Here is a 27,008-nt window from a genome sequence, read left to right as displayed (position 1 = left end):
TCCGGCGGGCACCTGCAGAGTAGCGGAAGGCACATTGGCGAGGGCTCTCATTGACGGCCATCAATGTTCAAGCAGCCATTACCTCACGCTCCTTCTGTTGGGGCAGCAAGTGATGAATGCAGTTTTTCTGCGAGAATTCAACAATAAACTTTTCCTTCCGACAAACAGTACTTTCAGTTTACACACCTGCAGAAGCATCACCACAACTCCGCTTTATAAAAACACTTCTCGAGCCTGCATTAGTCCATTTGCATTCTTCATATGTTGAAAAGGTCACGAGGAAAAATCTGAATGTTTGGGCTGAAATGAGCTTAAAAGTACTTTTCTGTAGACAATTCCTGCTCCAAGACAGTCGGAAGACAACCCTTTGAGTTATACAGAAATGACATTGTGCTGCACAAGGTGACGACAGCGGACGGGTTCCGGCTAGCTGGTCCTCTTCTGCACATCAAACGCTGCGCAATGCGACCCAGGTACGAAGCTCCACATGCAAATGGTTCAAAAATGACTGTGACGCACAACCTGCTTCATGTCCAACAAATGCAACCAACAGCGTCACGTCAGCGAAAGCGCAGGAGTATGCAACATATCTGGTCGATTAGTCAGGGATTAGGTTTCCGCGATGAGGAACGCTACCAAACTTTTGAAGAGACTGTCTGCCCGGTACAATGCGAAAAAACAGTCCATTCTATGCGCAAAAGGCGCTATTCGGCACGATGGACGCTCGCCATCAAGGGGCGTCTTAGAAAGAGCAGGAATCACATATCCCATAATATATGAAAGAGACAAAGCGCGACCGAGGGGTCAAAATATCTCATTGGTTGCGAACATGGCGAGAATATATGCGCCGAGCAAAAACCGGCCACCTAAAGATGCACTTTACAGCCTTTCTTGGCGGAAAATGCATTACGTGCGGAAGCATGTGTATGTGTTCATGACGCGAATGCGCTTGCAGCGCCCTCGCCAAGTTTTCTACGTATGACCGTTCAGCGGAAGAGCGCCGCGCAGCCTACTGAACGATTACAAACCAAAAGTAGGAGGAGTTTCTGCGCGGACGCATTCGCCGCTTGTATTACGATCGGTTGCTGCTTTAGCGCCGCAGTTTTTCTGCAACAAGGTTTACGATTTGCATCAAGGGCCCGTTGTCACCTCGTTTGGCCCATCAAGGCACCAACAAGCCTCAGTTTTTGTGAGGTAAGCGAAATATTTTTCAGGTAATTCTTATCTCAGGCATCAGGCTCAAAACGTATCGAGCCTCGTTTGCAACTGCAGAGGGGCGTCTGCAGAGGGGCTGGCAAGCTTATGTTGATAACACCACAGTAAAGGCGTACAGGGTCCAAAGCGTACTCCGTTGATCAAGATAAGATAATCGAAAGTGATGACGCATTCCTTTGTTGTAAAGCTATGGATGACTACAGCCAAGGCGAAAAGCTGTATCTGCTGACGTGCGGTTTCGAGCGTACAGCTGATACCGGAAACCTCCCTCGCTCTGCCTGTGCATCTGTCACACGGCCTCGCTGAATTCGGCCTACATTACTGGCGGTGAGGCGGCCGCGGCCTTGACAAGCGGTTTCAGGTGTGCAGGCTAGGCTGCACGCCTGTATAAGAGCACTGGCATCGCGCTTCGCAAGCCCAGGAAGGCGAGCTCTTGACCGTTGTCACCTGACCGTTTCTATACTACAGCGCTCAGAATCAAATCAGAATTAAATCAATGGTTACTCTCTTTCCAACGAAGGAATAAGAAGCTGAAGAAAAAGGTCTGTAACGCCTGACAAGGCTTCAGCTCCCTTGTGCAGTATGGACTACAGGGTAGCGAAAAAAGACAAAGGCTCGCACATTGGATGACAAGTAGTCACAGCGGAAAAGCATGACATAAAACCAGATTTCGTTTGCGCACAGAAAAAAATAATGCCTCTTCCATGCAGTCACCTCCCATTAAACTAGTCCTGCGACAGCTTCGGCCACCTTATCCCGTCAAACATCCTAATCCCGTCCATCCACCTTACACTCTGCCACTACGCTAGCCTTCTCTCGGAATCTACTTCGTTGCCCTATGCCATCAATTAATCCGTCCTCCGGGTTGAAAAAACTTTCATACTTGTATAAAGGCTCTCTCAAGTATTTAGGTGATGTAATGGGATCCTTACACTCGGGCACTGTGCTCAATTCACTGATATACTTAAGGCTGTTCGCTATATGAATCAGAAATGCTGGCGCCGGGGCAGAATATTTTGTGGCGGCGCGCATAGCGGATAATAAGCTCCGGCACGAAACCAGAAATGTACATCGAAATGATCTGTGAGAATATTTTAAGGCGAAAACCTTTAATGGCTCATACTGACGGCCAGAATTCTTTAACACTATAGCTGTAAATCAAATTGATTACATTATCGGTGGTTTCTACTGCGCATGTACTTGGCACCTGACAACTTTGAGCCATACATGATGGAATTCAGCGAAGATACATCAGCAAAATGATTCAGTCAAATTTATCAGCAGTATGATAAGAGTTGGCAACAGAAGCGTAGTCTTTCATTCCTTCTCCTTCTTTCCTTCTTTCCTCCATGTTCATTCCCAAACAGCGTGCAATCGGCAACAGAGGCAGTCAAATCGGCGCGAAAAGGTTTTCGCCTCGCGCACTTCAGACCGTCAAAGTGGCCCCGTAATTTTTGCTTGCCGATGCGTCTGTGTGTGCACATCTGAAGGCTTGAGTGTATTTGAAGCTCCTATGGGATATAGTGAAACACCAGTTTAACAAACGTCACTTCAACGGATTTTCCAGTTAGACAAACTTTTGCCGAACCCCCGTCGAAACCCCGTTTTATTTAGTTCAAATGGGCCTCAATTGAACGAACTTTAGCGCAGTGCTACTTTCTTTTCAGCGAAAGATTCGAGAAGCGCTAAAGTGTTACTTCAGGGTCAGAATTTTGTCATTCCAGACGACAGGAAACGATTTCCGTCTATGAAGCCTCGGACGCCGCAGTTCTGAAGCTAGCTGCGCAGCTTGCAAAACTGTTAGCTTGCAAAGCAAATAACGAACGATGACGAAGGGCTGAGAGCACAAAAATAGAATGGAATTTTTCCACTGTACCGGCCAAACAGGAGTAGAAGTAGTGAGGAGGAGAGCAAGGGCACGCAGAGAGGAGGAGCATGTTTTGTCACTGGCACGAACATTGCGCTCTGAGAGCAGCCACGTGAACATACATGTTTTCCCAACCCGCTTTTTCAGATCCGCGATGGCTGGAGTTCGCGGTCGTGTATGTATTTCGACCACTCCGCCATTTTTGTCGGTATAGGGGCCGAGCTTCAGTCGGCGACAAACACGAAATAAAACCACCAAGCCTTTTCACAATATCTGCTGTCCTCCTGGAGTGCGTGAGAATTCGTCGGCTGTAATCAGTCTTTATGTAGCCAGAACAAAAAGCCAAGGACACCCGAAGAAAGAAAAAAACTTTGATGAGTCTGAAAACAAATGAATGTTAATGCAGCAGGCGTGATCCGCTTCTTCGAGGCGCCAACAGCCCGTGCGAAGTGGCAGACGTGCGCTTGCGGCTTCAACTTGCACCTGTCACCAACACTCAGTGCGCAAGTCGCGGTATTACATTCTGTAGCGCACATCGTTCTGATTGGCTCAGGTCGTTGCAGCCTTCACAGCGCTGCAAACGACTTGTGAGATGGACTATATAGGTTACGCTTTTTGAATTTCGCTTTGCATTTCAGTACAGACTTTGCTTTCAGTTTCTCGCTTTTTCTAATCCCGCACGCTCCAAGCCAGCGAGCGCCTTCGCCTTCTATTTTCCTCCTCCCTCTCATATCTAATCTTTCTGATGTTCGGTTCTCTCTCTTTCCTTCCCGCCCAACACACACTCCAAGCCGCTCCAACTATAGCCACCTTATCACGAAAATTTACTAATCTTGCCTATACATTCATTGGAAGGAAAAATTAAAAAAAAAAACTTCAGCTGCTGTGCACAGGAAACTCGGCTGACTCTGCTGACGCCATGTTTACGAATGGAGAGGCATCACTTCGTGCTGACTTTCTCTGCTAATTTAACCGGTGAGTGAAACAGGCACGTAATAAAGGGGGGGTCTCGAGGGGGCCCGGCCCCCCTCCTAGAAACATCGCTCATTCCCTCCCTCATTAGCTTTATTCGAAGTTTCTCTTTAAGCATGCATCGCTAACCAACCCCCCCCCCCCCCCCCTCTCGGATAAAAAAATTAAAAAAATTCGGGCTACGGGCCTGGAATGAAACGCTCGCTATGCTTTGCTATGCTAACACCATCCTGAACAACCTTTTCAATTAATGCAATAGGTGTTTGAAAAATAGTCAACACTGCTCACATATGTTGTCTTCCTCGTCCCTGACTGTATGGGAGAGCTCTGCCTTTCACAGTGCTGCAAACAACTTGTGAGATGAAGTATAAGCAGCGGAGTGTCAGAGATCATGGAAAGGATTTATGCTCTCGCATTGCCGACCATTGATCGCCTCGTAATTTTTTTGCGATGTTCGTGTGTATTGGATTTACTTCATTACGGGAGGGCGCGTACATGTATGTCCGTGTTTCCTATCATAGTCTCACGGCCCGGCATTCATTAAATGGATACGTGCAAATGAGTGTAAGTAGTTCTTTTTTTATTATTTGATACCTCAAAGGCCCCTGGTATGGGGCATTACATGAGCGATGGGCATGACAGTTAAACAATAATGGTCTTGATGGCGTTCTTAAAATGGATGGCGTTGATGAGATGAACGGCGTCCTGTGGCAGATCATTCCAGTCCCGGGATGACGTGACGAAAAAATTACCGACGATTACGTTACTTCCTAATGCGAAATTTGAGCGCAGCAAATAAGCTGTTTCACCTTTTCGATAGTGAGTCAACCCCAGCTGCGGAGTTGGTTTCAGGGACAACGCCGCCGATGCCGACACAAACAATATGATACCCTCGCTTCCGCAGCGCTAAGAACCAGGTCTAGCCGTGGGAAGGTGGTCACGTATTCGTCGACGTGCCGGGGCCTACGTGAAATAACCGGCGCGTCGGCAACTGAAGAGCACCCTATCCGCCACACAAGAACAGGGGGGGGGGGGGGGGGACCCTTTCCTCCTCTTTCTGCATGGCGGCGACGGTGTTCTATGCAGTCACGTTATCTTGACTCTCTAGCGGCGTCAGCGGCATCCAGCGGTGGCCGCATTTGTTTTTCCCAGTCCCGGACTACTTGCTGGCAGGTCTCGGCTTCCGCTCGGACAGGAAAAGCGTCATGGTCACATGACCTACTTGCCATAGGCTGCTTTCGAACACGGCGCCAGAGCCGGGCTCCCCCTCGGTTACCGTACAAGGACGCTGTCATCTGCTAGCAGACGATGCAAGCCACGGCCACTACGACGCCGAAGCAACGCCGAAGCAACGCCGTGCGCTCGATCATGATACTGAGTCGATTTAAAGACTGTACTGTCAGCTTAGCGTAGGTGCATTACAGAACTCAGCTTCGGAGGTATGCTCTATACTGCTTGCGGCGAAGTTCGCACAAAGTAGCCCAACTCGTTGCGGAAAGGCGGATAGACGAAAGCCTCCGCAAAAATGTTGAGAACAAGCTCTATAGCTGCTCCAGTATACGAGTGGTTCACCTGCGATGCTTTCAGGTAAGCGTACAGACAGCATGTGGCAAAACAAGCGAACAAGAACCTCTTGACGACACGAGCAAACAATACGCGCTCGCAGCTCCGAACGCGCGTCCTTGTGCGGTGGATTTCAAGAAAATAAACGAAGATGCAAGAACAAAAAGTCTTGCGATGGCTCAGAGAGGAGCTACGGAGCTCATGTGAAGGTTTAACGCATGATATCGACCTCCAGGGACACGAAAAGCACTCAAAATGCACACGGAGTCTAACTTAATATGGCTGCCAGCGCGGCGCGCAGCTATCGTCTGCTGCCTTCTCAGCAGCCCGCGGACTGCCATAGGCTAAAAACGAACGCGTTGCTATGGCGATGCAAGCAGGTGGGCGGAGCTTTCGGGCTGCCCGAGAAAAACAAATACCGGACTCGAGTCCGCAAGTAGTCCCGGACAGTCCGGGACTGAAAAACAAATGCGCCCGGTATCAGTCGGTCGTTATCAGTCGGTCGCTGCTAGCGCTGGGGGGATGAAAGGGGGGCGGAGCTGGTTACGAGGCCGACGACGACGCGAAACCCAGGAACGGACGCCAAAGAGCTGCGCTCTAAAAAGATCGAAAATGAGCGGTAGTTCTTGCGGTGGGGGCGTAAACGGCCTTATGGTGGTTAATACGGCTTGAGAGGCGATAAGCCGGTGATATGACCGATGCTCCTAAAGATGAATGACAAGACATATGAAAGAGGCACAATCGAGAAATTTTTCGTCGCGTTTCAAGGCTGGGTAAGTTAGCTCTAGATTTTAAAGCAGACACACTAGTGTAGTACGAATAATCAGAATAAATGAAGCGGACAGCTCGATTTTGTATTTTTTCTAAGGTTAAAGAGAGGTTAGACTGGTGAGGACCCCATATTGCTGAAGCATATTTTAGTTTAGGACGGACAAAAGTTATGTATGCTAATGATTTGATGTATGGAGTGGCAAATCGTAGATTACGCCGTATGAAACCAAGGGTACGATTAGCCTCGTTAGTGATGTTCGTGATATGAGATGACCATGTTAGGTTTTGCGTTACAGTAATACCCAAGTACTTACAGGAAGAGACGGACGACACTTCTGAACCGAAAAGAGTGTATTTTCGATATTTTCGATAGTTCGATATTTTTACCAGCTTGTACTCCGACGACAATTCGCAAGTGGAAATCATATATCAGTGCTGCCATGTTTTGAAGAAGAGTGGGCAAATTAGCGGACTCTAGAAATGGTGGTAGCGCCCTAAGTCTTTGTGTTACCGCAAACCTTATCTCCCAGAAGCAGCGTAGAAGCTGCACTCTTCCAACACGGCAACTGTTTCTTGGGCGATGCCTTCCTTCGTCCGGACCTGTGGAGTTGTGCTGGGTGAACTGGTTGCGTACTTGTGGCGGAGTGCCTGTAGTGTTCTCTTCCATATCCTGTACATCTGGAAAAGGCCTCGTCCATTGCCAGGCCCGAAAGACGATCTTCTCCTGCGGTCGGCGACATCTCTTGCTGCTGCCATACGAAATGGCGAGGTGAGGTCGAGTTCCCCGCTTCACGTGCTTGTGTGCAGCTCTATATAGTTTTAGAACGGCGCCCCGGCTGATGCAATCGTTGCAATTCGTTTCATTATATATATATATATATATATATATATATATATATATATATATATATATATATATATATTTCACTTCACTTCACTTTAATACCTTAAAGACCCTCGTTAGAGGGTATTACATAAGGGGTGGGGCACACAGAAATGAAAAACAGAATGACTAACAAATAAGTTGAAAGTTATACAAATATAAGATTATCACTGAGCAAGTACACGCGTGATTTCTTCGATGAACAATGATTGGCATGTGATAGCAGCAAGTTCTCGGGGAAGGCCGTTCCAGTTGTTCGCGGTCCGGGGGAAGAATGATGAAGAAAATGTAGTGGTGCGGGCGCGAGGTCGTGACACTTGCTGCTGATGGCCGGTGCGGAGGGAGATGCGTGGTGGTGGTGTGCAGATGTAGGGTTCCTGTCGTAGCTCAGAGTAAAAAAACTTGTGAAACAAACATAAACTAGCAATGCAGCGGCGATGAGCAAGGGTAGGTAGGCTGGACTGTGATTTGAGGGATGATATGCTGATATCAAAAGAATACGATGAATGAATGAATCTAGCTGCTCGGTTTTGAACTGCTTCAATTGAATTATATATATATATATATATATATATATATATATATATATATATATATGTGTGTGTGTGTGTGTGCGTGTGTGTGTGCGTGTGTGTGTGTGTGTGTGTGTGTGTGTGTGTGTGTGTGTGTGTGTGTGTGTGTGTGTGTGTGTGTGTGTGTGTGTGTGTGTGTGTGTGTGTGTGTGTGTGTGTGTAAGTACGGAGTCCCTGAACTACGTTTGGACGAAGATATCCTTTATTTACTCTGCCCAAGGCACTTTCTACCGGATGAAATATTTGATATATCTCAAAATTACAATGTGATTTAACCTTCCTTCTTGCTCACCAGAGCGCTGAGCCCTAAAGCCTATTCTCTCTCAGCTCCGTCTAGATTCTCATCAAGAGAGAGTGAAGTGCCTTCCTATTAACCTCACTGTGAGTGCACGGTACAGCCACTGCAGCGAACCGCAACTCTGACGTCACAGTGTCACCTCCCACGTCATTAGCGGCCAATGAGACGACAGCCATTCCCTAACAGCATACACAATACCGCGAGGTTCTCTTGATGCGTGTATACTGCAATATTTCAAGCTAACCATTAGCAGGCACCCGCCTTTGAGCATGGCGTGTTCAAAAGAGAATAACGTGATAGTCAAAAGACAGACGGATACATTTTCAAGTTCTAGGTCTAGAATAGTACATGTGAAGATTTCCTGTGCAAGCAAATATATGTCAGACTGACCAAAGCATCGTTAGGAATAGCGTTTGTAGAGCGGTTCACGATAAGGCGTAGTTGCTGCGTAAATACGTTATGCTAAAGCTTCTTGCTTGACGTTGCGGCACGTTGATATACAAGTACAACACGGCTAACGAAATGTGCCGCTACTGAGGCGGAAACTTGCTAGATCAGTTACACGAAGGCAGAAGCTCCGTATAGAGAAGAACGGTGGCAAATATGTACAACTTTGCTCAAAAAGTGTTCAGGGTGAAGACATATCTCACTTTTGAGCCGTATAGTGGAGCACCGACTCTAAACACCAAGTGGTCTTGAAATACGAAGACGAGGACATTTCTCACTTAAAGGAACGCTGAGGAAAAACTTAAGCTGGCCAATTTCGAGTGATCACGGCATTCTAGCGACAAAAAGGCCGCTCTAACCGAAAACAGAGCCTTGATATGCCGTTTTATATAGACCACAGAACGAAACACAGGAGTCGCTATCATCAGCCGATTTCGCAGTTAAACTACGTGCGTCGGCACCAAATTTATGATGTGGATCCTTGAGGTTATGTTACATCGCCATTCACGTAAGAAAGGCGGCAACCACTAATTCTCGGTGTGGACGTCACGAGTTTGAATTTGGGGCTGAATAAACGTCATTGTACCCAGAAAGAAGCAGCTAAACAATTTTTACTGTGAACATTAACTGAATAGAGTTGTCCTCATTATCCCTTTAAGAGATTTAGACTTTAGAGGTGCCATAAGCTTGCTCCACTATGCAAAACTAGAATGGAAATCACATGACCTGATGGCGTTTGATAAATGTGGTGCGTTTATTCGTGATTTCATGGCATAAAAAAACAACTGAAGGGTACCGGTGTACATTACGTACATACCTGAACTGTTGCCTTCATGGTAACGTTCTAGGACTTCTGGGAATGTCTGCGGTGGTTTGAAGACTGTAAAGTGATGAGGTGGGAGGTGAAAGTGTTTTTTTAGAGCGCGTCAACATGGGACACGTCAAATATACTACTGCCGTAGAATGAACTTCCCCCACACACACAGGTTCAGCCGAAACGTCCTTAAACATTGTCACTCGAACACCCAGAAAACATCACGACATCCTAGAGTGCGTTGTTCATGTGTCACTTTAGTTCATTTTGTCATCAGCGAGACTGCGAGCGAGCGAGTGAAAAAAATGCTATTCTTTTAAACATCCTTAGTCGACGACATTACTTTGAGCATTCTCTATCTAGGGCGGCTTTCGCCCGAGCCCATTAGCCAAAGCTACAAGCCAGTGTCTCCTCTCACGGTAACATCTCGCGGATTAAAGACAAGTTAAATCTGTCGACGGTAGCAAAGCCGAGATGCTGTTTTCGACTCTTGCGTTTGCGCGAATAGATTTTTCAACCTTGATTTCATGAGTCTTTTACAACTCGCCGCAGAGAACATTGTCGAGCATGCCTTTATGAGCAATTTTAGATGACTGAACAACGCCTGAAGTGCTCCCAACCCTTACAAAAATGTTTTAGACAGTCTATAGATTGTCTATAGACTTCTGTCTATAAAGTCTATAGACTGTCTATAGACAAATCCTAGAGAACAGTCTATAGGCAATACAAATGCCATAGACAGTCTGTAGACAATAGGCAGTACAAATGCCATAGAGAGTCTATAGACAATCTATAGATTTATGGCCATACACTTTTAGACAGTCTAAAGACAATGAATAGAGAAAAAGCAATATCTATGGGAAGTCAATAGAGTCAATAAGAAGTCTATAGACTGTCTATAGACCATTTTTATAAGGGAACATGCCGAAATTATTTGGCAGCATCTACGTCTCATCGAGCTTTATTCTCCCTGTATGTTTTCTCAACGAACGTCAGGATTTAGCGGCGGGAAGAATAGAGACATGCCAACCATAATACCCACCTTCTAAACAAAAATACGCCTGAACGGGAGTAAAAACGGAGTAAACTGTCCTCTGGCACACTCTCGTTTAAAAGGGAGTGCGCTAGAGGACAGTTTATTCCCTTTTTACTCCTCTTTGTTTAGAGTGCAGGAATTGCTGCTAAACATCACTGAGCATCTTGAGAAATGGAACACGAAAATAAAAATAAATACACTACGTTGAACTAAAAGAAACGTGACGGGTGGGAGGCACGGACTGTCATGGAAACACTAGTGACATCAGAGAACTGGTCCCATTATAAGTGTCCAGAACGCAGCATATACAATGTAAAAAGGAAATGCCTTTACTTACTCTTCTTCCCACAGAATGGTGTCGCACATTACACGCCGCTTACAATGACACGCTCCTAGCATGCCTTAAGCGCTTTCTAAGAGTACTCATGGTGTTTCCTTTTATTTCTTACAGGTCAAAAGTGTGGAGCTGGTGTCGGCGTATATTAGACGCATCCGCGAGGTGCAGCTTATCATCAACGCCGTAGTCGAGGAGCGTTTCCAGGAAGCGCTCCGGGAGGCCGAAGAAGCCGACCAGCTGGTTGCCTCTGGCACCATGAGCACGAGCCAGCTGAGCCACAAGAAGCCGCTGCTGGGTCTGCCGTTTAGCGTCAAAAACAGCATCGCCGTAAAAGGTGCGACCCTGCATTTATAAAGAAAAAAGGAAGAAATGAAAATGTTAAGAGAAATATGCTTCCCAGTTCATTTAGTCCTGGAATCAGCGGGGATCTTTTGACTCGGGTCCTAGGCGTATCTAAGCGCTTGAACTGGAATGGGCACTTTAACGAGATCTGATGCCTAGCGCTCTTTTGCATGTTTATTCAAAAGTTAAATCAGATAGGAAAGTATATTTCTACGTTTTATTTTTCTGTTACGATTATGCAGATTAGTTCCAGTCTACCCCTGATTCCTGAGGATAGAAACAATAAATTAGTAATGCACACTTCCAGACATAAATTTGAACAAGGTGGATGTGTGTCGGAAGGGGGCAGCCTAAGTCTGCTGATCAACGAACTGGACTTTCCTTTGAAAGCAACGACAAGTCATCTTGTCGAAACATTGGTCCGTGGACTGAGACTGCCCACTCCTTTCCTGTTCAGATTCGAGCTTAGAAGAACCGTAGACCTTCATCCCTTATAAAATGGCCTATAAACTGTCTATAGACTTCTTATAGACTGTATTGCCTTCCAATAGATATTGACTTTTGTCTAATCATAGTCTATAGACTGTCTATAGACAAAATTCTGCTGAAAGTGTATAGCTATAAGTCTATAGATTGTCTATAGAGTGTCTGTGGGCTCTGTATTGTCTATTGACAAGTGGGATTTGTGTACAGAATGTCTATAGACTTTATAGACAAAAGCCTATGAACAGTCTATAGACTTTCTAAAGAAATTTTTGCAAGGCATTCTGTCTTCTACCGTGCTTCCAGGCATGAGGCACGACGCCGGCTCGCTGTTCTGGCATGGGCGGCGTGCCGAGGAAGACGCATCGTCGGTGGCGCTCTTGCGACAGGCCGGAGCCATTCCTCTGGTGCTGACCAACGTTCCCGAGCTTTGCATGTGGAGCGACTCCCAAAACCTGGTGGACGGCACGACCCGGAACCCGCACGATACTCGCCGCGGTCCCGGAGGAAGCAGTGGTGAGCCACGTGGCGTGTGCCTAAACAAAGACTCCCCCAGAAGCACAGCCGATCGGCCCAATATTGGAAATGTATTGGCAAATGTCCTTCCTACAAAGGATTTGAGTGAAACTATTCATTTCCAATATCAGGCCGGTTACCTGTGCTGTTTGGGTCAAGTCCACGTATTGCCCTCGCTTCTACAGCGGCACATTGAAGATCTTCCAGGCGCCGAAACCTGCATAGGTTGCAGGCAATATTCACACAACGCACTCGTTGCAATGCAATGTGGAAATACATCGATGCATCGGGGACAAAAGTCTCCAAGACATGTGGGAACAAGACCGTAGATCTGTTTTCCGTCAGTGGTTCGGAACCATGCTCTTTCAGGTGGAAGTCTGACAGGCCTTCCCTAACGAGTGCCAGTTATGTCACGCGTTCGTTCGCACGATCCTGTCTTCATCTGTATCTATTTTTTGTGTATTTGTGTCATGTGCACAGCTGATTTACTCAGCAGAGCAGAGATTTGGGCTACTTGGTGTGAATTCATGGTGGAAAAACAGCGCTAACTAAGACAGAGAATACAGAACAAGAGGGGAGACAGCGCTTGTAGTGTCTCCCCTCTTGTTCTGTGTTCTCTGTCTTAGTTTGCGCTGTTTTTACACCATGATTTACTCAGCCGCGATCTAAAGCTATGCTGTAACGCTTCGCCATATTTATGGTCGCTAGAATGCACAATGAAAGGAAAAGCGTTATTAACAAAGCGAGTGACGCAGGTGGCGAAGGCAGTCTCCAGGCTTCAGCGGGCTCGTTGATGGGGCTCGGGACGGACGTCGGCGGAAGCGTGCGGATACCGGCAGCCTACTGTGGGATCTTCGGCCACAAACCGACAGCCGGTAGATTGTCTTTTTTCATAGATAATTTGTAAATTGTGGAGTTTAATGTAACGAAGCGGACACATTTGCTATGAGGGACACCATTGTAGAGGGCTGCGAATGAACTTAGACCACCTGGGATCCTCTGATATGCGCTAACATATCACAGAAACTGAACGTTTCTGTATTTGTTTTCCGTCAAAATACAGCCGCCGCGGCCGGGATCAAATCTGAGACCCTGGGATTAAAAGGTGAACGTCAAAGCCACTGCGATTGGTTCTTGATTACTAATTGCTACATTTTTAGTGCGAAAGTACACTCTAAACATGGTAACCTTTAGGTAACCTTTGTAAAGGTGCACATTTTCACATTGAAGTATACCTATAATTTATAAGTTACACAATGTAACCTTTCCACTTTTAACCTTTGTAAAAGTTACAAATGGTAAAGGTTACTTCTTTATACGCATAGGTTACGCAATTTTTTTAGCGCTGTAACCTTTACAAAGGTATACTTCATTGAGTTAGCCATAGGTTACGTGCTCCAAAATGTGTAACCTTTGTGCGCCATAATGGCTGGCCTAGAAATGGCAAAAATGTCGTTGCAACTTGATGAAGGTGATGAAATGCAGAGCTCTGCTGGATTTCAATTTGAACGGAACAAAAATTGGCCAAAGAAGAGAATGGTTTAGAAAAGGAGAAAAATGACAAACACCGGCATATGATAGGCAAATTTTTCATTGACTCCAACATCTTCAAGACTACAGGAAACACAAAACAACAAAACTTCCCAAATATTGTCTACATTAAAAAAAAAAAACTAAGGAATGTAACAGATGCAGGTATGTTCAAGGAACCAATTTTGCAAACTGTTTGCAAACAAATATATCACAATAAATGGGCATGCAAGGCACTGAAATATGGGCCCATATTACAGTATTACTGTTGGCATGCCAAACAGAACCACGTTGAACAAGCAACTCAATTAAGCATGCTCAGATGAAGTCTCGCTTCGAGTAGAGCTTGGCTACAGCATATCACTCTTATTGCAATGGAAATTAAAAAATAGGCACTGTAATTCTAATACCAAAAAGAACAAAATAAAAGCTCTATTATTCAAGACCAAGTGCCAAGTCAACTTGTTATTGTGTAAGGGATACAACAGACACAAAATATAAACGGCAACAATATCAGAGAAGGCAATATTTTGTTCACATATCTTAATTATCACACTTCTAATCACACAATCAGACTTCTAATTATCACAAGATTAAAATGTCTATACAATTAGAGATCAAGAAAGGTGGTCCAAGCAGTGCAGATAACATGAGTTCTTTTAAAACGTGCGGCCGCGTACAAACGTAAACAACAATCAATCGATCTAAACATCTTGGCTAATCAGCAACCACAGATATACATGTACCTAACAGCTTTCAGAGGTGCATAACATCAGCAAATTCAGCACAACTTGCCTAGATTATATAAACAAAATCCCTTTGTGACTCCTCCAGTCACTTCATTAACAAAGATGCACAATGACGTGACCAATAACTTGTAACATTAACAGTGCTATAAGCCTGACAACACTCGCATAAGTACATCAACTTCTGTACTGCAGTTTAAAAAAAAACTTGCTCAATTTAGCTGTAGAAAATATACTTAAACATATCAGAAAGTGAACAGTTGAAACACATATCTTTTCTGAAAATTAGAACAAATTATTCTTTTTCAAGAGCTGAACAAGCTCTTAAGTCGGTTCGTCAGTAGTGCACGTGGCACTGAAGCGTCTGGCAGGGCAATCTTCTACAGCAGGATGAGTATGGCGGAAAATGCCGGTGGATAGTTGAGGTTTTTTATGTAATATGTCACCAGGCAGAAGATGAGGGCACGCTCTAGGTTGCCGTTGCTGATGGAGATCACTTCTTCACTACTTCCAGCGTAAACATTCAGCACAGGTATATACATGAGGTGCAGTCACTTGCAACTCTCCAGGCAGTGGGATCTGTGGAATGTTAAATTAGAGCCAGTGAGCAACCATTCATACTTAAAGCATGGCTGATATTCTCACCAGAGTGAAACATGGTATACAAAGAACATCGCAGTGCCTAACTGATCGCAGCGCCACTGCTGCGATTGCTGCACTGTTGCTTCCGCAATTCTACTCGGGATGGCCATTGGTCAAACCACAGCCATTTTTTTAATGGGCCCAGTTGTATTGCCAAAATCGTATGGCGCACCAATCAATCGATAATCAATGAAACGACGTGCAAAGTTCGAGAATTCAGATTCAAAACAAAAGTACCGCGTCTTAGTGAAAACAGCGCGGGAAAACGAGACGATGTGTTGTGTCTTTCTTTGCTCGTCTCGTTTACCCGCGCTGTTTTCACTATGAATCAATACTTTTAAAGATGACCAAAACGGGAGGGGGAGCGAGTAAGGACACTCGACGCACACACAAATTTGTGAGAATAAACAACGGATCTATTGCAGTTACAACTTTATTCTTGCCAGCGCACTTCAATAGGGCTCGCACTGTCTTACACACGTCCGCTTAGATCGCCCGTGCACCACACACCCTGCGCTACACTTCCCGCCGCCAACGCTGATGAGTCGACGTTCCGCACTCGCGGAAAACAACCATCACAAACACAAACGGCATCCAGACGGCGCCGGGAAGAGAGGAAAGAGGATAGGCAGGCACTGGGACCGACCGGCGCACTGAGCCAGATTCACGTGATCGCCACTTGAGTCGAGAAGACGACTGCCGCCGCCTCGGCGGGAGTATAGCCGATGTGCAATTGCGTCATAAGATTGCTTACAATACCAACTCGCCCAAGTCGCATCCTTAATTAAAAAAGTACCGCCGTGCGTTTTAAGCGTGCTCTCTTGTACGTATGCAAAAAAAAAAAAAAACGAGCGCACACGCATGCAAACGATCAAGAATTAGCGCTGGATTGCCCCCGTATTATCGCACCTAATGACCCCAAATGACATACGGCAACAATAGTCTAAAACCAATACTCTGGATAACAAAACTTATAGGCACGAAACCCCGCGCAATAGGTGAATGAGACACTCAAACTACTGAACCAGATTTCGCTTCGCAGTGCACTCAACGAGGCTTAGAAATGAAGCTGCTTTGGCAAAGAAAGAAAATGCGCACTTTGACAAGCATGAAATTAATGACTTCGCAGGTCGTTACTGTGCATATGGTAAAAAAAAAAGGACACTCACCCAAGTCCGTTATTCTTCCATGAACCCCTGGAACGTGATTGCAGTAGCCGCAACGAATAGCGCTGTGCGCGGAGCTGTCTGTCGACCACACAACGACGTAGCGTCTACAGTCACATTGAGGCTCGTTGCAGCTGCCGCGCAGCGTACCCCACAGGTCCGTGCTGCCTAGCGACATTACTCCATACAAACCACTGCAGAAACGCCATCAAAAGACGGCGTGGTTCACGAACGGTTCCAACTCTCGGTTCCAAGAACAAAGCAGCCTCCGCAACGCTGCAACGTCCGAGCCTTCCCGCCGTCCAGACTTGCCGGCGTGCCTGCCGGCGTGCAACGATGCCAAGCGTTTTGAAACAGAAGCGCCGCTTTTCATTGGGTGAAGCGCCGGCCGTCTGCGCATGCGCGTCTCACGCATACTGGAGCGGCCGTCATGCCATGTTTTGAGCAGTTCTTTGCCAATTACTCGTTTCTTATAGGCGCCGCCGTTCGTACTGTGGGAGCATTACGTTTTGATTTGTGATATATATTTGCCACCTGAAATGATACAATGGAGGCGTATGTAGAGAGCCACATGAAGAGAAGTCGAATCGCGCACTCGGCGGCCTGCAAATGCGGTTACGTCCGCTGTCGCCTTCCCAGGTGCTGCCCTTCCATATCTCTGCTTTTTTGCTATTAATTGCGACTGTTGTTATCGCGTATCGATTCGAGAAAGATGAGAAATAGGCTCTATAAGAGTCATCGAGAAATTACATGTAATTTGAAATATTTGTTTATTAACGTTTATACGCGCAATAAAATCGGTACAGACCATGCTTAGAGAAGTAGCACGTTGGGTTTCTTTGCAAAGCTCATCGATAGGAATCGAACATTCAAGATGTGTTCTCATACATATTCAGCCACAAAATACTGCATTTGCATTGCATTCGCAGCCTTCTTTGGTAAATGTGAAGACAGATATCTGATAACACGCGATTCAATGTGGATGCGACCCAAAACAGCAGTATCGGGCTCATGCGATAGCTTACGTTGATGTCTCCGGCATATTAAAGCATTTCCCTTGCGGTCGAAACCGCAGCCCCATTGCATCCGAACAGCACATTCCCGCACATAAAGCAGCATACGTCCTCTATATGTGTATATCTCCTGGCTTGACGACGCATATAGGTTACCGTGCTGACCAAAAGTTAACTGCGCAAAGGTTACTTGGCAATTTTTTCATCGTAACCTTTGAAACGGTTGACTGCTGGCCGTTGTAACCTTTGGGCTCCACAAAAATAAAGAAAACGTAACGAAAACATAAAAAAACATCAATTGTAACCTTTGTGACAAAAGTTACTCACGTCCAAAAGTTACTTTATAGGTTACTGTGTTTAGAGTGTACCACTTAACGAGGTCTAACTGGCTCAGCGAGTTTGTGTGAAGCTTGGCCATGAAGGTGATCTTGGCAAAACCTAGCATAGCAACAGCGCATACAAAAATGAAATATTGCCGCCACAGGGTTTCGAATCCGCGGCGGCACGAATAGACCAGTTTCACTAGCCACTGCCCGGGGGCACTATGCTATCGCCGCAGCCGATCGCGCCTCATGTTAAACTGCAACACACTGTCATGATGATGATGATGATGATGCCCTCGGGCTTAATGGCACATACCCACGGCGGAGGATTGGCTAGGGTGCTGTGCCTTTCACATCGCCGTCTTCATCAACTTCCATCTGCGGGCGGACAGATCAGATCTGCTTGATCTCGATCAGAGCTTAACCTGGGTCTAATATCGTCGCCAGACGTGCCGACAACCCAGAAAAGCAAAACCATGAACCAACCAGGTTAAACACATGCTTTCGCACATCTACTCGGTTTAGCTACTTTAAAACCCTCCCAATTTTTTTAGTGCGCTAGCACTTATAGTGGAATTACCCGCATTTAGCCGTCGTGTGCCTGCCTGTCTGTCTGAAGCCAGTTTTGTGGCAGGCTGCTCACCTGCTCACGTACCATGTACTGCTTTTCCCACCGCTACTCGCAGGTGTGGTTCCGAACAGCGGCCTATTCCCGGATGTTCAGGGACCCATGGCGGAATGCTTCTGTGTGGGTCCCATGACCAGGTTTTCCGAGGACCTGACTCTGCTTCTCAAAGTCCTGGCCGGAGGAGCAGCCGATCGGCTCAGGCTGGATGAAGAGGTGCGTATCCGCTGTTTTCCAACGTTAGCTGCATGATGGAATTATGTATACGGGTGGGCTGTGTCGTATATGCATGTTGCAGCAAGAGTCTTCAGTTTTGGATAGTGTGAATGCAGTCAAGATGAGCCTCGGAGTGAAAGCACTTGGAGTGAATAAAGATGGAGTGGATATGGAAGGAGGGCGTTCTGCACTCGTCTACCGGTGCCGTTTGCTCACCCCGCAGATGTAAAGGACAAAAACTTGGAAACGTTTTTTTTTTTCATTTCGAAAGCACTACTTCACGAGGCCTAACCGGCTCACTGACTTCGTGTGAAGATTGACCTTTTTAAGTTTAACCCTGCGGAGCTTGACTTCTGCCCACCCATAAGTAAATATTGCCGCGACTAGGATTCGAACTCGCGTCGGCGCAAACAGATCAGCTCCGCTGTCCACTACCCGTTTCCAGCCTCGTGTTAACCTGCAACGCACTTTCGCGCTGTGCATTGCACATCGTCTTCTTCATCAACTAATACTACTATCGAACTATTATCGTCGCCATACGTGCCGACGACCCAGCTTTGTTGCTGAGTGCTTTTCAGCCGATGCCGGGCAGTGATCACACCTTTTCTTCCTTCGCAACCTCTTTCCTAAGCGCAAATAGACGGTATGCCGCAGCTCTTACCAGTGAACGGGGTGTTCGCACAGGTGGATCTCAAGACACTGAGGGTGTACTTCACGGACACCGAAGGAAGCCTCTACTTCAGCCGCGTCACGGCCGAGGCTCGACGTGCTGTCCTGAAGGTCAGTGCACTTCTAGATAGACGCTCTACTCAGAAGTCAGATTCACTAGTTATAAATTTTGCCCTAATTAACCATCATACTAGAAAGGTGTATACGACATCCTGGACAAAGGATGTTCCGCGTCGAAAGAAAGCGTAAGAAATTTACAAAATGCCCGCGTGACTACCTGCTGGCGCAAATTTTTTCCCTGGATTGATTACATTGATATACTGGCGTAAAACTATCACTATCACCACACACGCAACTCGCGGGGAGAAATAAAGTTTCCCTCCTTGAGTCTCTAACTATATGTCAGCACTGTCTCGGAGAGATGTCCCCGGTAGCAATTTCTTCCTCGGGCTCTCATCAACTTTTTTAGGCGCGCAGGAACAGAGCTCTTATGTGAGCTATAGCCAATAGGGTAAATTAGCATAAGCAGAACAAGGTAATATAGCATACAAGGTGTAGTCAGGGACCAAATTTTACGCGATGCAGGTTCGCGCATAAAAAAAAAAATGTTTCTACGTGGTCAGGCAAACCAATTCACTTAAGAGTCTGGAATCATGAGGGGGCCCACATGCTCCTTCTCTTTTAACAAACATTTGGGCTCTCTGTGTAGTGAGGCAACTGAAGAATATCTTCTTTCCAGCCCTACCGGCCATCATCCAATAAAATTTCTTCTATAACTGGGCTATAAGCCTACAAGGTACCTTTGTGAAGGGCGTCAAAAATCGAATTCGCGTAAGCTTAATTAAACTGCAGGTGGCAGAAAAAGAACTCACGTGGGGCGCAAACTCAAAAAAGAAATGGTGCTGACAGAACGCCAAGTTTTGGAGTGAAATAAAACAAAAACGACTTAACAAAACAGTTGCTCACTCACTCACTCACTCACTCACTCACTCACTCACTCACTCACTCACTCACTCACTCACTCACTCACTCACTCACTCACTCACTCACTCACTCACTCACTCACTCACTCACTCACTCACTCACTCACTCACTCACTCACTCACTCACTCACTCACTCACTCACTCACTCACTCACTCACTCACTCACTCACTCACTCACTCACTCACTCACTCACTCACTCACTCACTCACTCACTCACTCACTCACTCACTCACTCACTCACTCACTCACTCACTCACTCACTCACTCACTCACTCACTCACTCACTCACTCACTCACTCACATTCAAAAGTTGCCTTCTTGTCTGCGTACAAAGCCGTAGCTTTTTTCTTCTTTGCAGGTTATACGGCGCTTCAAAGAAACCCATGGCATAAATGCGATCCGTCTTCCAGTGCCAGAGCTCTACGACTTTGGTGCAGAGTGGTTTAAGGCATGTGCCACCGTATCGCCCAGACCCCTGGGCGAGCTGTTCCGGCCCGGTGGGCTGAACACACTATCCGAGCTCGTGCGCATCGTGCTGGGAACCGGCCGGCACACCCTACCAGCTCTGTTTTTGTCCAAAATGACGTCAGCGTTCAAGTTTTCGTCCAGGCTGGAAGCCGAAGCGTGCTTCGCCTCCGCCGATCGCATCCGCGACCGCCTTGAAGAGACCCTAGGAGAGGACGGGGTGCTCATCTTGCCGGTGACTCCGAGGACGTCTCCGCACCACAACCAACAGCTGCTGTTCAACGACTCGGCGAGCATGACGTTACTCTTCAGCATTCTCAAGACGCCTGCGGCGGCCTGTCCTGTCATGAAGTCGAAGGACGGACTGCCCCTAGCTGTCCAAGTCGTGGCGAAGAGGGGCAACGACCGCCTGTGCCTTGCTGTGGCCCGGGACATTGAGAGGCAGTTCGGCGGTTGGCTTCAGCCTTGGGTTAACCTGTGAAAGCAGTAGGCGCAACGAGAGTTAAGTGCCAAAAGCCCATGTAATATTATACTAGTCTCGAAGAATTCAAGATGTTAAAACCAATACAAAAATGCCCTATGGTCGTCTTTGAAAAACAGCTATCTCCGTCCATGGATTTTTATCAGTGTCTACACACACCCAAAGCGGTGCTAAAATTAATGTCATCTGTTGAAAAATCTATGCCACTAGAGCTATATCTTTGGAACTATAGAGCTCTTTTTAGATGTCTACAGAAAAATAAATCCTTCTGAAACTACGACTATAGATGGCCATAGGAAAAGTTTATAGCTATTTGGGCCGAATACCTATAGCCCGCCATAGTATGAGATTTTTGTATGGGAAGTTGCCAGCGTAAACGTGGGCAGAAGTTGACGAACAAGAAGCAAGGTAGAAGTTAACAAAATCAAATTACTAACACTCTCGCCTTTCTCAGACATAGCGCCGTTGAGCGGTTAGGCTGAATTAAAATTTGGGAGAAAATATGATTGAAAAAATTATGAGTCTTTTGCACTGTAGTTGCCAGCGTAAACGCGGGCAGAAGTTAACGAACAAAAATTCATGTAGAAGTTAACAAAAATAAACCTACTAAAACTCCCGCCTATCTCAGAAGCCGTTGCGCGGTTAGTCTGAAGTTTAAATTTCGCGAAAATAGAATTTAAAAAATTATAGGTCCTTTGCACTGTAGTCGAATGTGTCACGGTTTTTGAAGCGGTCCACCAAACGGCACGCTCGATCTGACTGATTGATGTCTGTAAAATATTCGAATGGAAACATAGCGCCGCTGTGAATGGCCGTATAATTATATATCACTTCTTGCCTGTTTTACTGCGAACACAGTGCTACTGTAACCCTGAAGGAGCATGGATTGTGATGTGGAACTGTGCTCGGTAGTCGCCTTGTACGTCGCGCGGTGCGAAGCGACCCGATCGACCGACCACTGACTCTCCTTGGGGACAGTAAGCTGTAAGATGACAGTAGCGATAAAATTGGATTTTTTTACGCCGAAATGATTAGAATAATTTAATAAATGATTTCAAGCATTGTCGAAGGTGTTTAACAACAGGACACTGCGTGTAAAACTTTGTGGATGGCCCACAATGACCCCATTTCTCGCCCACCTTGACTGTATGTTTAGATTAGGCATAGCCCATTTACAAGTGTCGGTGAAATTACTGAAAGGAGGAAAATATCAGTTACCGACATCTGTGAGAAATATTGCTTTGCCCTTTTTGCGTACATTTACCTTCATCTGTCTTGTTCCGTTCGTATACGCTTGACCTTAAAGGTGGCAATGACAAACCGAATTCGCGACTTCACAACGGAAAGCAAAGCTTCTTGTGCGACAAGCCCGTAGTCTCGCTCCAAAAGCACTCAAACATTACGTCCGCATGGCCTCAGTTCCTTATAACTCGATACCTCGCATATACATCCCAAGTCCGTCGCAGCTCCATCTGTCGCACGTAATTCACCCGGGTCGGCGAAGACAGTCTCGAAGACTGCATCGGAGCAAGCTGTGCGGGGTCGCGTAATGACACGTGTATTTCTTCCTCCTGTGGAGAAAACAAGTAGTATACCGAAAACGAGAAAATAACAAGAAAGTCAAGCGCTGCTCACAACAACAGCTGCTGGCAGTTTGTCGCGGCCGCGGCCCGGACAGTGAGACTGTAGAGCCCCCCTCCCCAGAATACCCCTTCCCCCCCCCCCCCTCTCTCTCAATGGCTCGTAAAACATGGCTTAGTTTTCGAAGTGGACAGCCGCTAGCACTTTTTCTCATGTACTACTTAAGTCCAACTGCCTTCTACACTTCGCGGTGTCTGTCTCGCTCGGCCGGGGCAGCAGGAAATGTGTGGTTCAACGATAGGATCTCAAGACTGCAGCCTGGATCACAGGCGTGAATTGTCGGTCGAGGACGCTGTCATCGCTGCCATCATGGTACGCTGTTCCCTCTGCTCGTTCCTTCCCCCTCGGAAGCCCCGAGCATCATCTATCTGTGCATACTGGAGAAAGCAGGCGTGGTTGCGTGGCAGGCGGAGAGGAGAAAGGAGAAAGTGAAGGGGAAAGGTCGGCGTTGTCGGAAGGGGCCCATCCGACAGGAGCGCGTACGCGCTCTCCTTTACAGGAGTTGAAAGATTTGTACGCCGCTTACTGAGGCTTTCCTTGTGTCGCAAATGCAGTTACTAACAGCTTAACGCGTCCTCGTCAAAGACTTATGGGCGCCATTAAGCAGTTTACAAAGTGTTCTCAGCTCGACGCCCTTCGTCAAGGCGCTTGAGAGGGTGGTCTCTTTCGCGTTACTTCAGTCACCATCGCTGTGCATGTGGGATAAAGCACGCCGAACACCCAGGCATGCTGCGAGAAATGGTGACATTTATGCTGTCCTCTCTAGACGGATATTACGTTGCGAATCTCGTATTGCGCTTTGCCTCTTTCGATATATCTTCTGGTTAAGACCTTGCCGTGTAGGCAGAAACGAAGGTAATTACTAATTTAAGTAAAGTAAAGAAAAGCACACTAGCCTTGCTTCTGTCCTTTACTTTCCGCCGCACATCTTTTGTTTGTTTTGTCTTTATTCTGAGAGTGCGTAACACTCAATTTTAAAAGAGCGCGACTGTTTTCATTTATCAACGGTAGTTACGTTGTATCACGCGTTTATTTTTGGACACAACGGTGACTGCATCACGTCATGGGGCTTAACGTGTCCTTCCTGTACCACACCACCGTGACACATTTAAAATCAAGCAATAAGAATCATGTCCACAGTCCTTGCAACACTCACTTCAATAATATTTTCAACCAGTTACATGTTCCTTCAGTTGTTCAACTCTTAAACCATAATCTAGGACATTGTGCTGCCGCTTGGCTACTAATAATCACCCCTTGTATACATGATTCTCTTGTAGCAGACCTCAGTATGTCTACTCTTCATGACAGGCGACTCATGCGTGATATGCCTGCCTGCTTGCCTGCCTGCAATATACACTGACTGTCTTATCCTAATACTAATCATATTTTTAATGAAATAACTTGTCAGTCCGTAAACTTATAACAGTTACAGAACACAAACAGTTGGGTTCGCGGTCATAAAACTATAGAACACTATTCTTCTTACAACTTAAACGTCGTCATCCTTGCCATATTTTAAGCGAACACTTCAATTACACATTTTCTAAATTGTGCACACCAGTTATATCGCCATTACTATATATATTTCGCCTTATATTGCGTATGTCCAGAACCGCCATATCTATGCCATTTCGTATTGCTTTCAGTGTTCATTATTTGACATTTTACAAGGAATAATTATTATTATGTCTTCTGATTTCTACACCTTGCTTGTTGATTTTGTCATTATTATCTTTCTTTCACATTGCATATGTATTTTCTTCTTGTGTTCTAACAAGCCGTTAGATGATTCTAACGTCTGCAATTGCTTCTGTTCTGTCGTTTATTCATTGCAAAATAGGACCCACTACAGTTTGTGCTTTAGGACCCCTTTCGGTACATTGTTCCCAATTTATTCTTGTATCTGAAAACTAACAAACTCAACCTAAACTGCGACGGCAGCTGCAGGATGCTTCAAGTGCAATGAAACGTCGCAATGTACGGGTATATGTAGGAATTCTTAGAGGCAAGAACTCTGCACTTGCGTGGAGCGCGTTAATTTCATGCCAGGTAGTCGAGACAGCGTAAACATCTGCATATTTTTCCGCGTATCAAAGGCACGTCCCTTTCTCATCCACATACACATCATCATCACCATCTTGGTGAGTAAAATCATTGCAGGAAAAAGGTATCTCCTGCGACCTTCAAACGTCCCCGTCCTGCGTCAGTCGCCTAATCTCGTCACTGAAGGCTCTAGTCTCTAAATGATCAGAATCTTCCTCAGATATTCTCTAAATTATTGTGGCGATTTGCTAGAGCATTCGATGTCTTGTTCACGTAATGCCTACTGCCAGTACAAGGCTGAACGACGGGCAGGTCGGAATACCATTCATTATGTTCTTTTTGCAGCACAACACTTTGTTTCTTTCTGCACAATTTTTGCGCCACTTCACGTTGGTTTTCAATCGCAATTCATTACTGCTGTCATTTCCACTGAATCGAATGCCACAAATGCGCTCATAAAGTCTCTTCATGGACACTTATTGCCGCCTTACCCGTACCGCGGGCACACGAACATGAGCACGGAGTTTCCTTTGGAGGTAATGTTGTCGCCCATATATCTCCGTGGCAGTGCACGCCGCAAGCACGTTGCCAGTGAGTCAGCGACACCACCTCTTCCCCTCATTCCCCTCCTCCTTTACTAAAAACCAGTGAATCTCGGCACGCGCTGAAAGATACTCCCCACCCGTATCTTCCCGGGTAGGTCGATGCGCGAGCCTGTGTCGCTATAGCGCTAGCCTCGGGGCTTTTCTTTCCTTTTTCTTCTATCTTACCCGCCAGTGTAGAGGTGTCAGCACCTTCACGCAGGAGCTGCGGCGGAGGCAGGGAAGCGACTCTCGGGGAACCTTCCTCGCCATCTCTGCCGGTCCTGTCAACGCGGACGCGGGGGTTCGCGCCTGCATACGCATGTTCTGGTTCCCGCAGCGAGAAGACTCAGCTCGAACTAAGCCGGGCTGCTTTCCCTTCGTCCTCTCGTCCAGCAATGGGAAGAGAGAGGGAAACGTAGGGGGACACGAGTACTAACTACTAGGCGCGTAGCTGTCGCGTACGCAGCGCGTTAACGCGTTCCTGCGTTATGAAAATGGGCTATAGACAGTCATAGAACTCTTACAAACCTCTTATAGACCTCTTATAGCGAGGTCGGCGCATGGCGGCACCTCCTTGTTCCTACCCATACCCTTTTCTCGTAGTGATGGCGCGAGACCTCTCGCTACTAAATCCTGGCAGACGCAAAGCTCTTTGTGGTGTGATCCGCGGCGCCAATACAGACCCCTCCTTCGTATCGACCCTTGTGAATTCCGCATGCCACGCAATTTAGATAGACGTGACTGTAATTGCCTGCACCGAATTCGTCTGGACGTTGCCTTCACTAAATTCTATTTTTATAAAATTGGTTTATCAAGCTGCCCTCAGTGCTTGACATGTGGTGTGCGCGAGGATCTTCAGCACTTGATCTGCCGCTGCCAAATCTTTAATACCTATCGCAAGGCAATGTTAAGTGCTTTAGGACTTCGTCAGGACGGCCCCGTGCACCTAGAGCATGTCCTTGGGCCCTGGACTGATGAGATTTCGGCTGCGCGAGGGACAAAAGCGTTCTCAATTTTTGTAAGGGACACGGGTTTAGTGGACATACTTCGATAATCACGTGTGCTTGTAAGTGCGTCAGTGTTGAGTATGCTTGATGTCACCTTTCTTTTTTCCCTTTTTCTCTCTTTTTCACGCTCTTCTTTCACCCTCATCTGGAGTAGCATGCCAGGCCCATAACCAGGCAGACCTCTCCTTTATTCATTAAAGTCTCTCTCTTTCTTATAAACTATATTGCCATAGACTGTCTATGGAAAAAGTCTACTAAAACTGTATGGTCACAAATCTATAGATTGTCTATAGACTATCTATAGGATTTGTATTGCCTGTAGACTAGCCTGCAGGATTTGGCTATAGAAAATCTATAGACGTTGTAGACACAAGCGTATGGGCAGTCTGTATAAATTTTGGAAGATCTAACCCGCCGCAGTCCCGCAAACCGGGACTTTCTTCACTTACCCGATGTTGTGGTCAATGGCTTTCGCGTTCGGCTGCTGAGGCTAAGATCGCATGGTTGGATCCTGACGAAGGTCACCTGCAAAATACAGCCATGTGTTGTGCGATGTTGGTGCACGGTAAAAATTCCGGATGGTCGAAATTAGATGGCAGTCCTTCACTATACGCCTTCTCTAGGTTCTAGCTTCGAGACCGTGAACCCCACCTACCACATGGCGCCACATCTTGCAGTCATTAGTGTGCTATATTATAAGCTATGCTGTATCCTGATGCTATAATATAGCCTGCTTTTATTATTAGCCTGTTG

General features: G+C 46.4%; 1 protein-coding gene across 5 annotated transcripts; it reads left to right on the top strand.

The window, feature by feature from the left end:
- The first annotated feature begins 1,052 nt into the window (after nt 1-1,052).
- Nucleotides 1,053-21,258, top strand: LOC149363907 (fatty-acid amide hydrolase 2-A-like). 5 transcript variants are annotated; one of them, XM_089573882.1, is made up of 9 exons: nt 1,059-1,194; nt 3,874-4,057; nt 6,919-7,157; nt 10,890-11,109; nt 11,907-12,116; nt 12,872-12,991; nt 18,223-18,377; nt 19,062-19,157; nt 20,390-21,258. In XM_089573882.1, exons 3-9 carry the CDS (start codon nt 6,969-6,971, stop codon nt 20,975-20,977), a joined length of 1,578 nt encoding a protein of 525 aa, XP_089430008.1. In that variant the 5' UTR covers nt 1,059-1,194; nt 3,874-4,057; nt 6,919-6,968; the 3' UTR covers nt 20,978-21,258. The 5 variants fall into 5 exon arrangements, with proteins under 5 accessions (XP_089430007.1, XP_089430008.1, XP_089430011.1 ...); XM_089573883.1 differs by having other exon boundaries at nt 1,071-1,194; nt 3,963-4,057; XM_089573884.1 differs by having other exon boundaries at nt 1,076-1,194; nt 3,976-4,057.
- Nucleotides 21,259-27,008: the final 5,750 nt, after the last annotated feature.

The sequence above is a fragment of the Amblyomma mixtum genome, chromosome 2, assembly GCF_055824585.1.
Source record: "Amblyomma mixtum isolate Tamu chromosome 2, ASM5582458v1, whole genome shotgun sequence".
Classification (NCBI taxonomy): Eukaryota; Metazoa; Arthropoda; class Arachnida; order Ixodida; family Ixodidae; genus Amblyomma; species Amblyomma mixtum.
The sequence above is the reverse complement of the archived record's forward strand: the minus strand, read 5'-3'. Positions and strand labels throughout refer to the sequence as shown.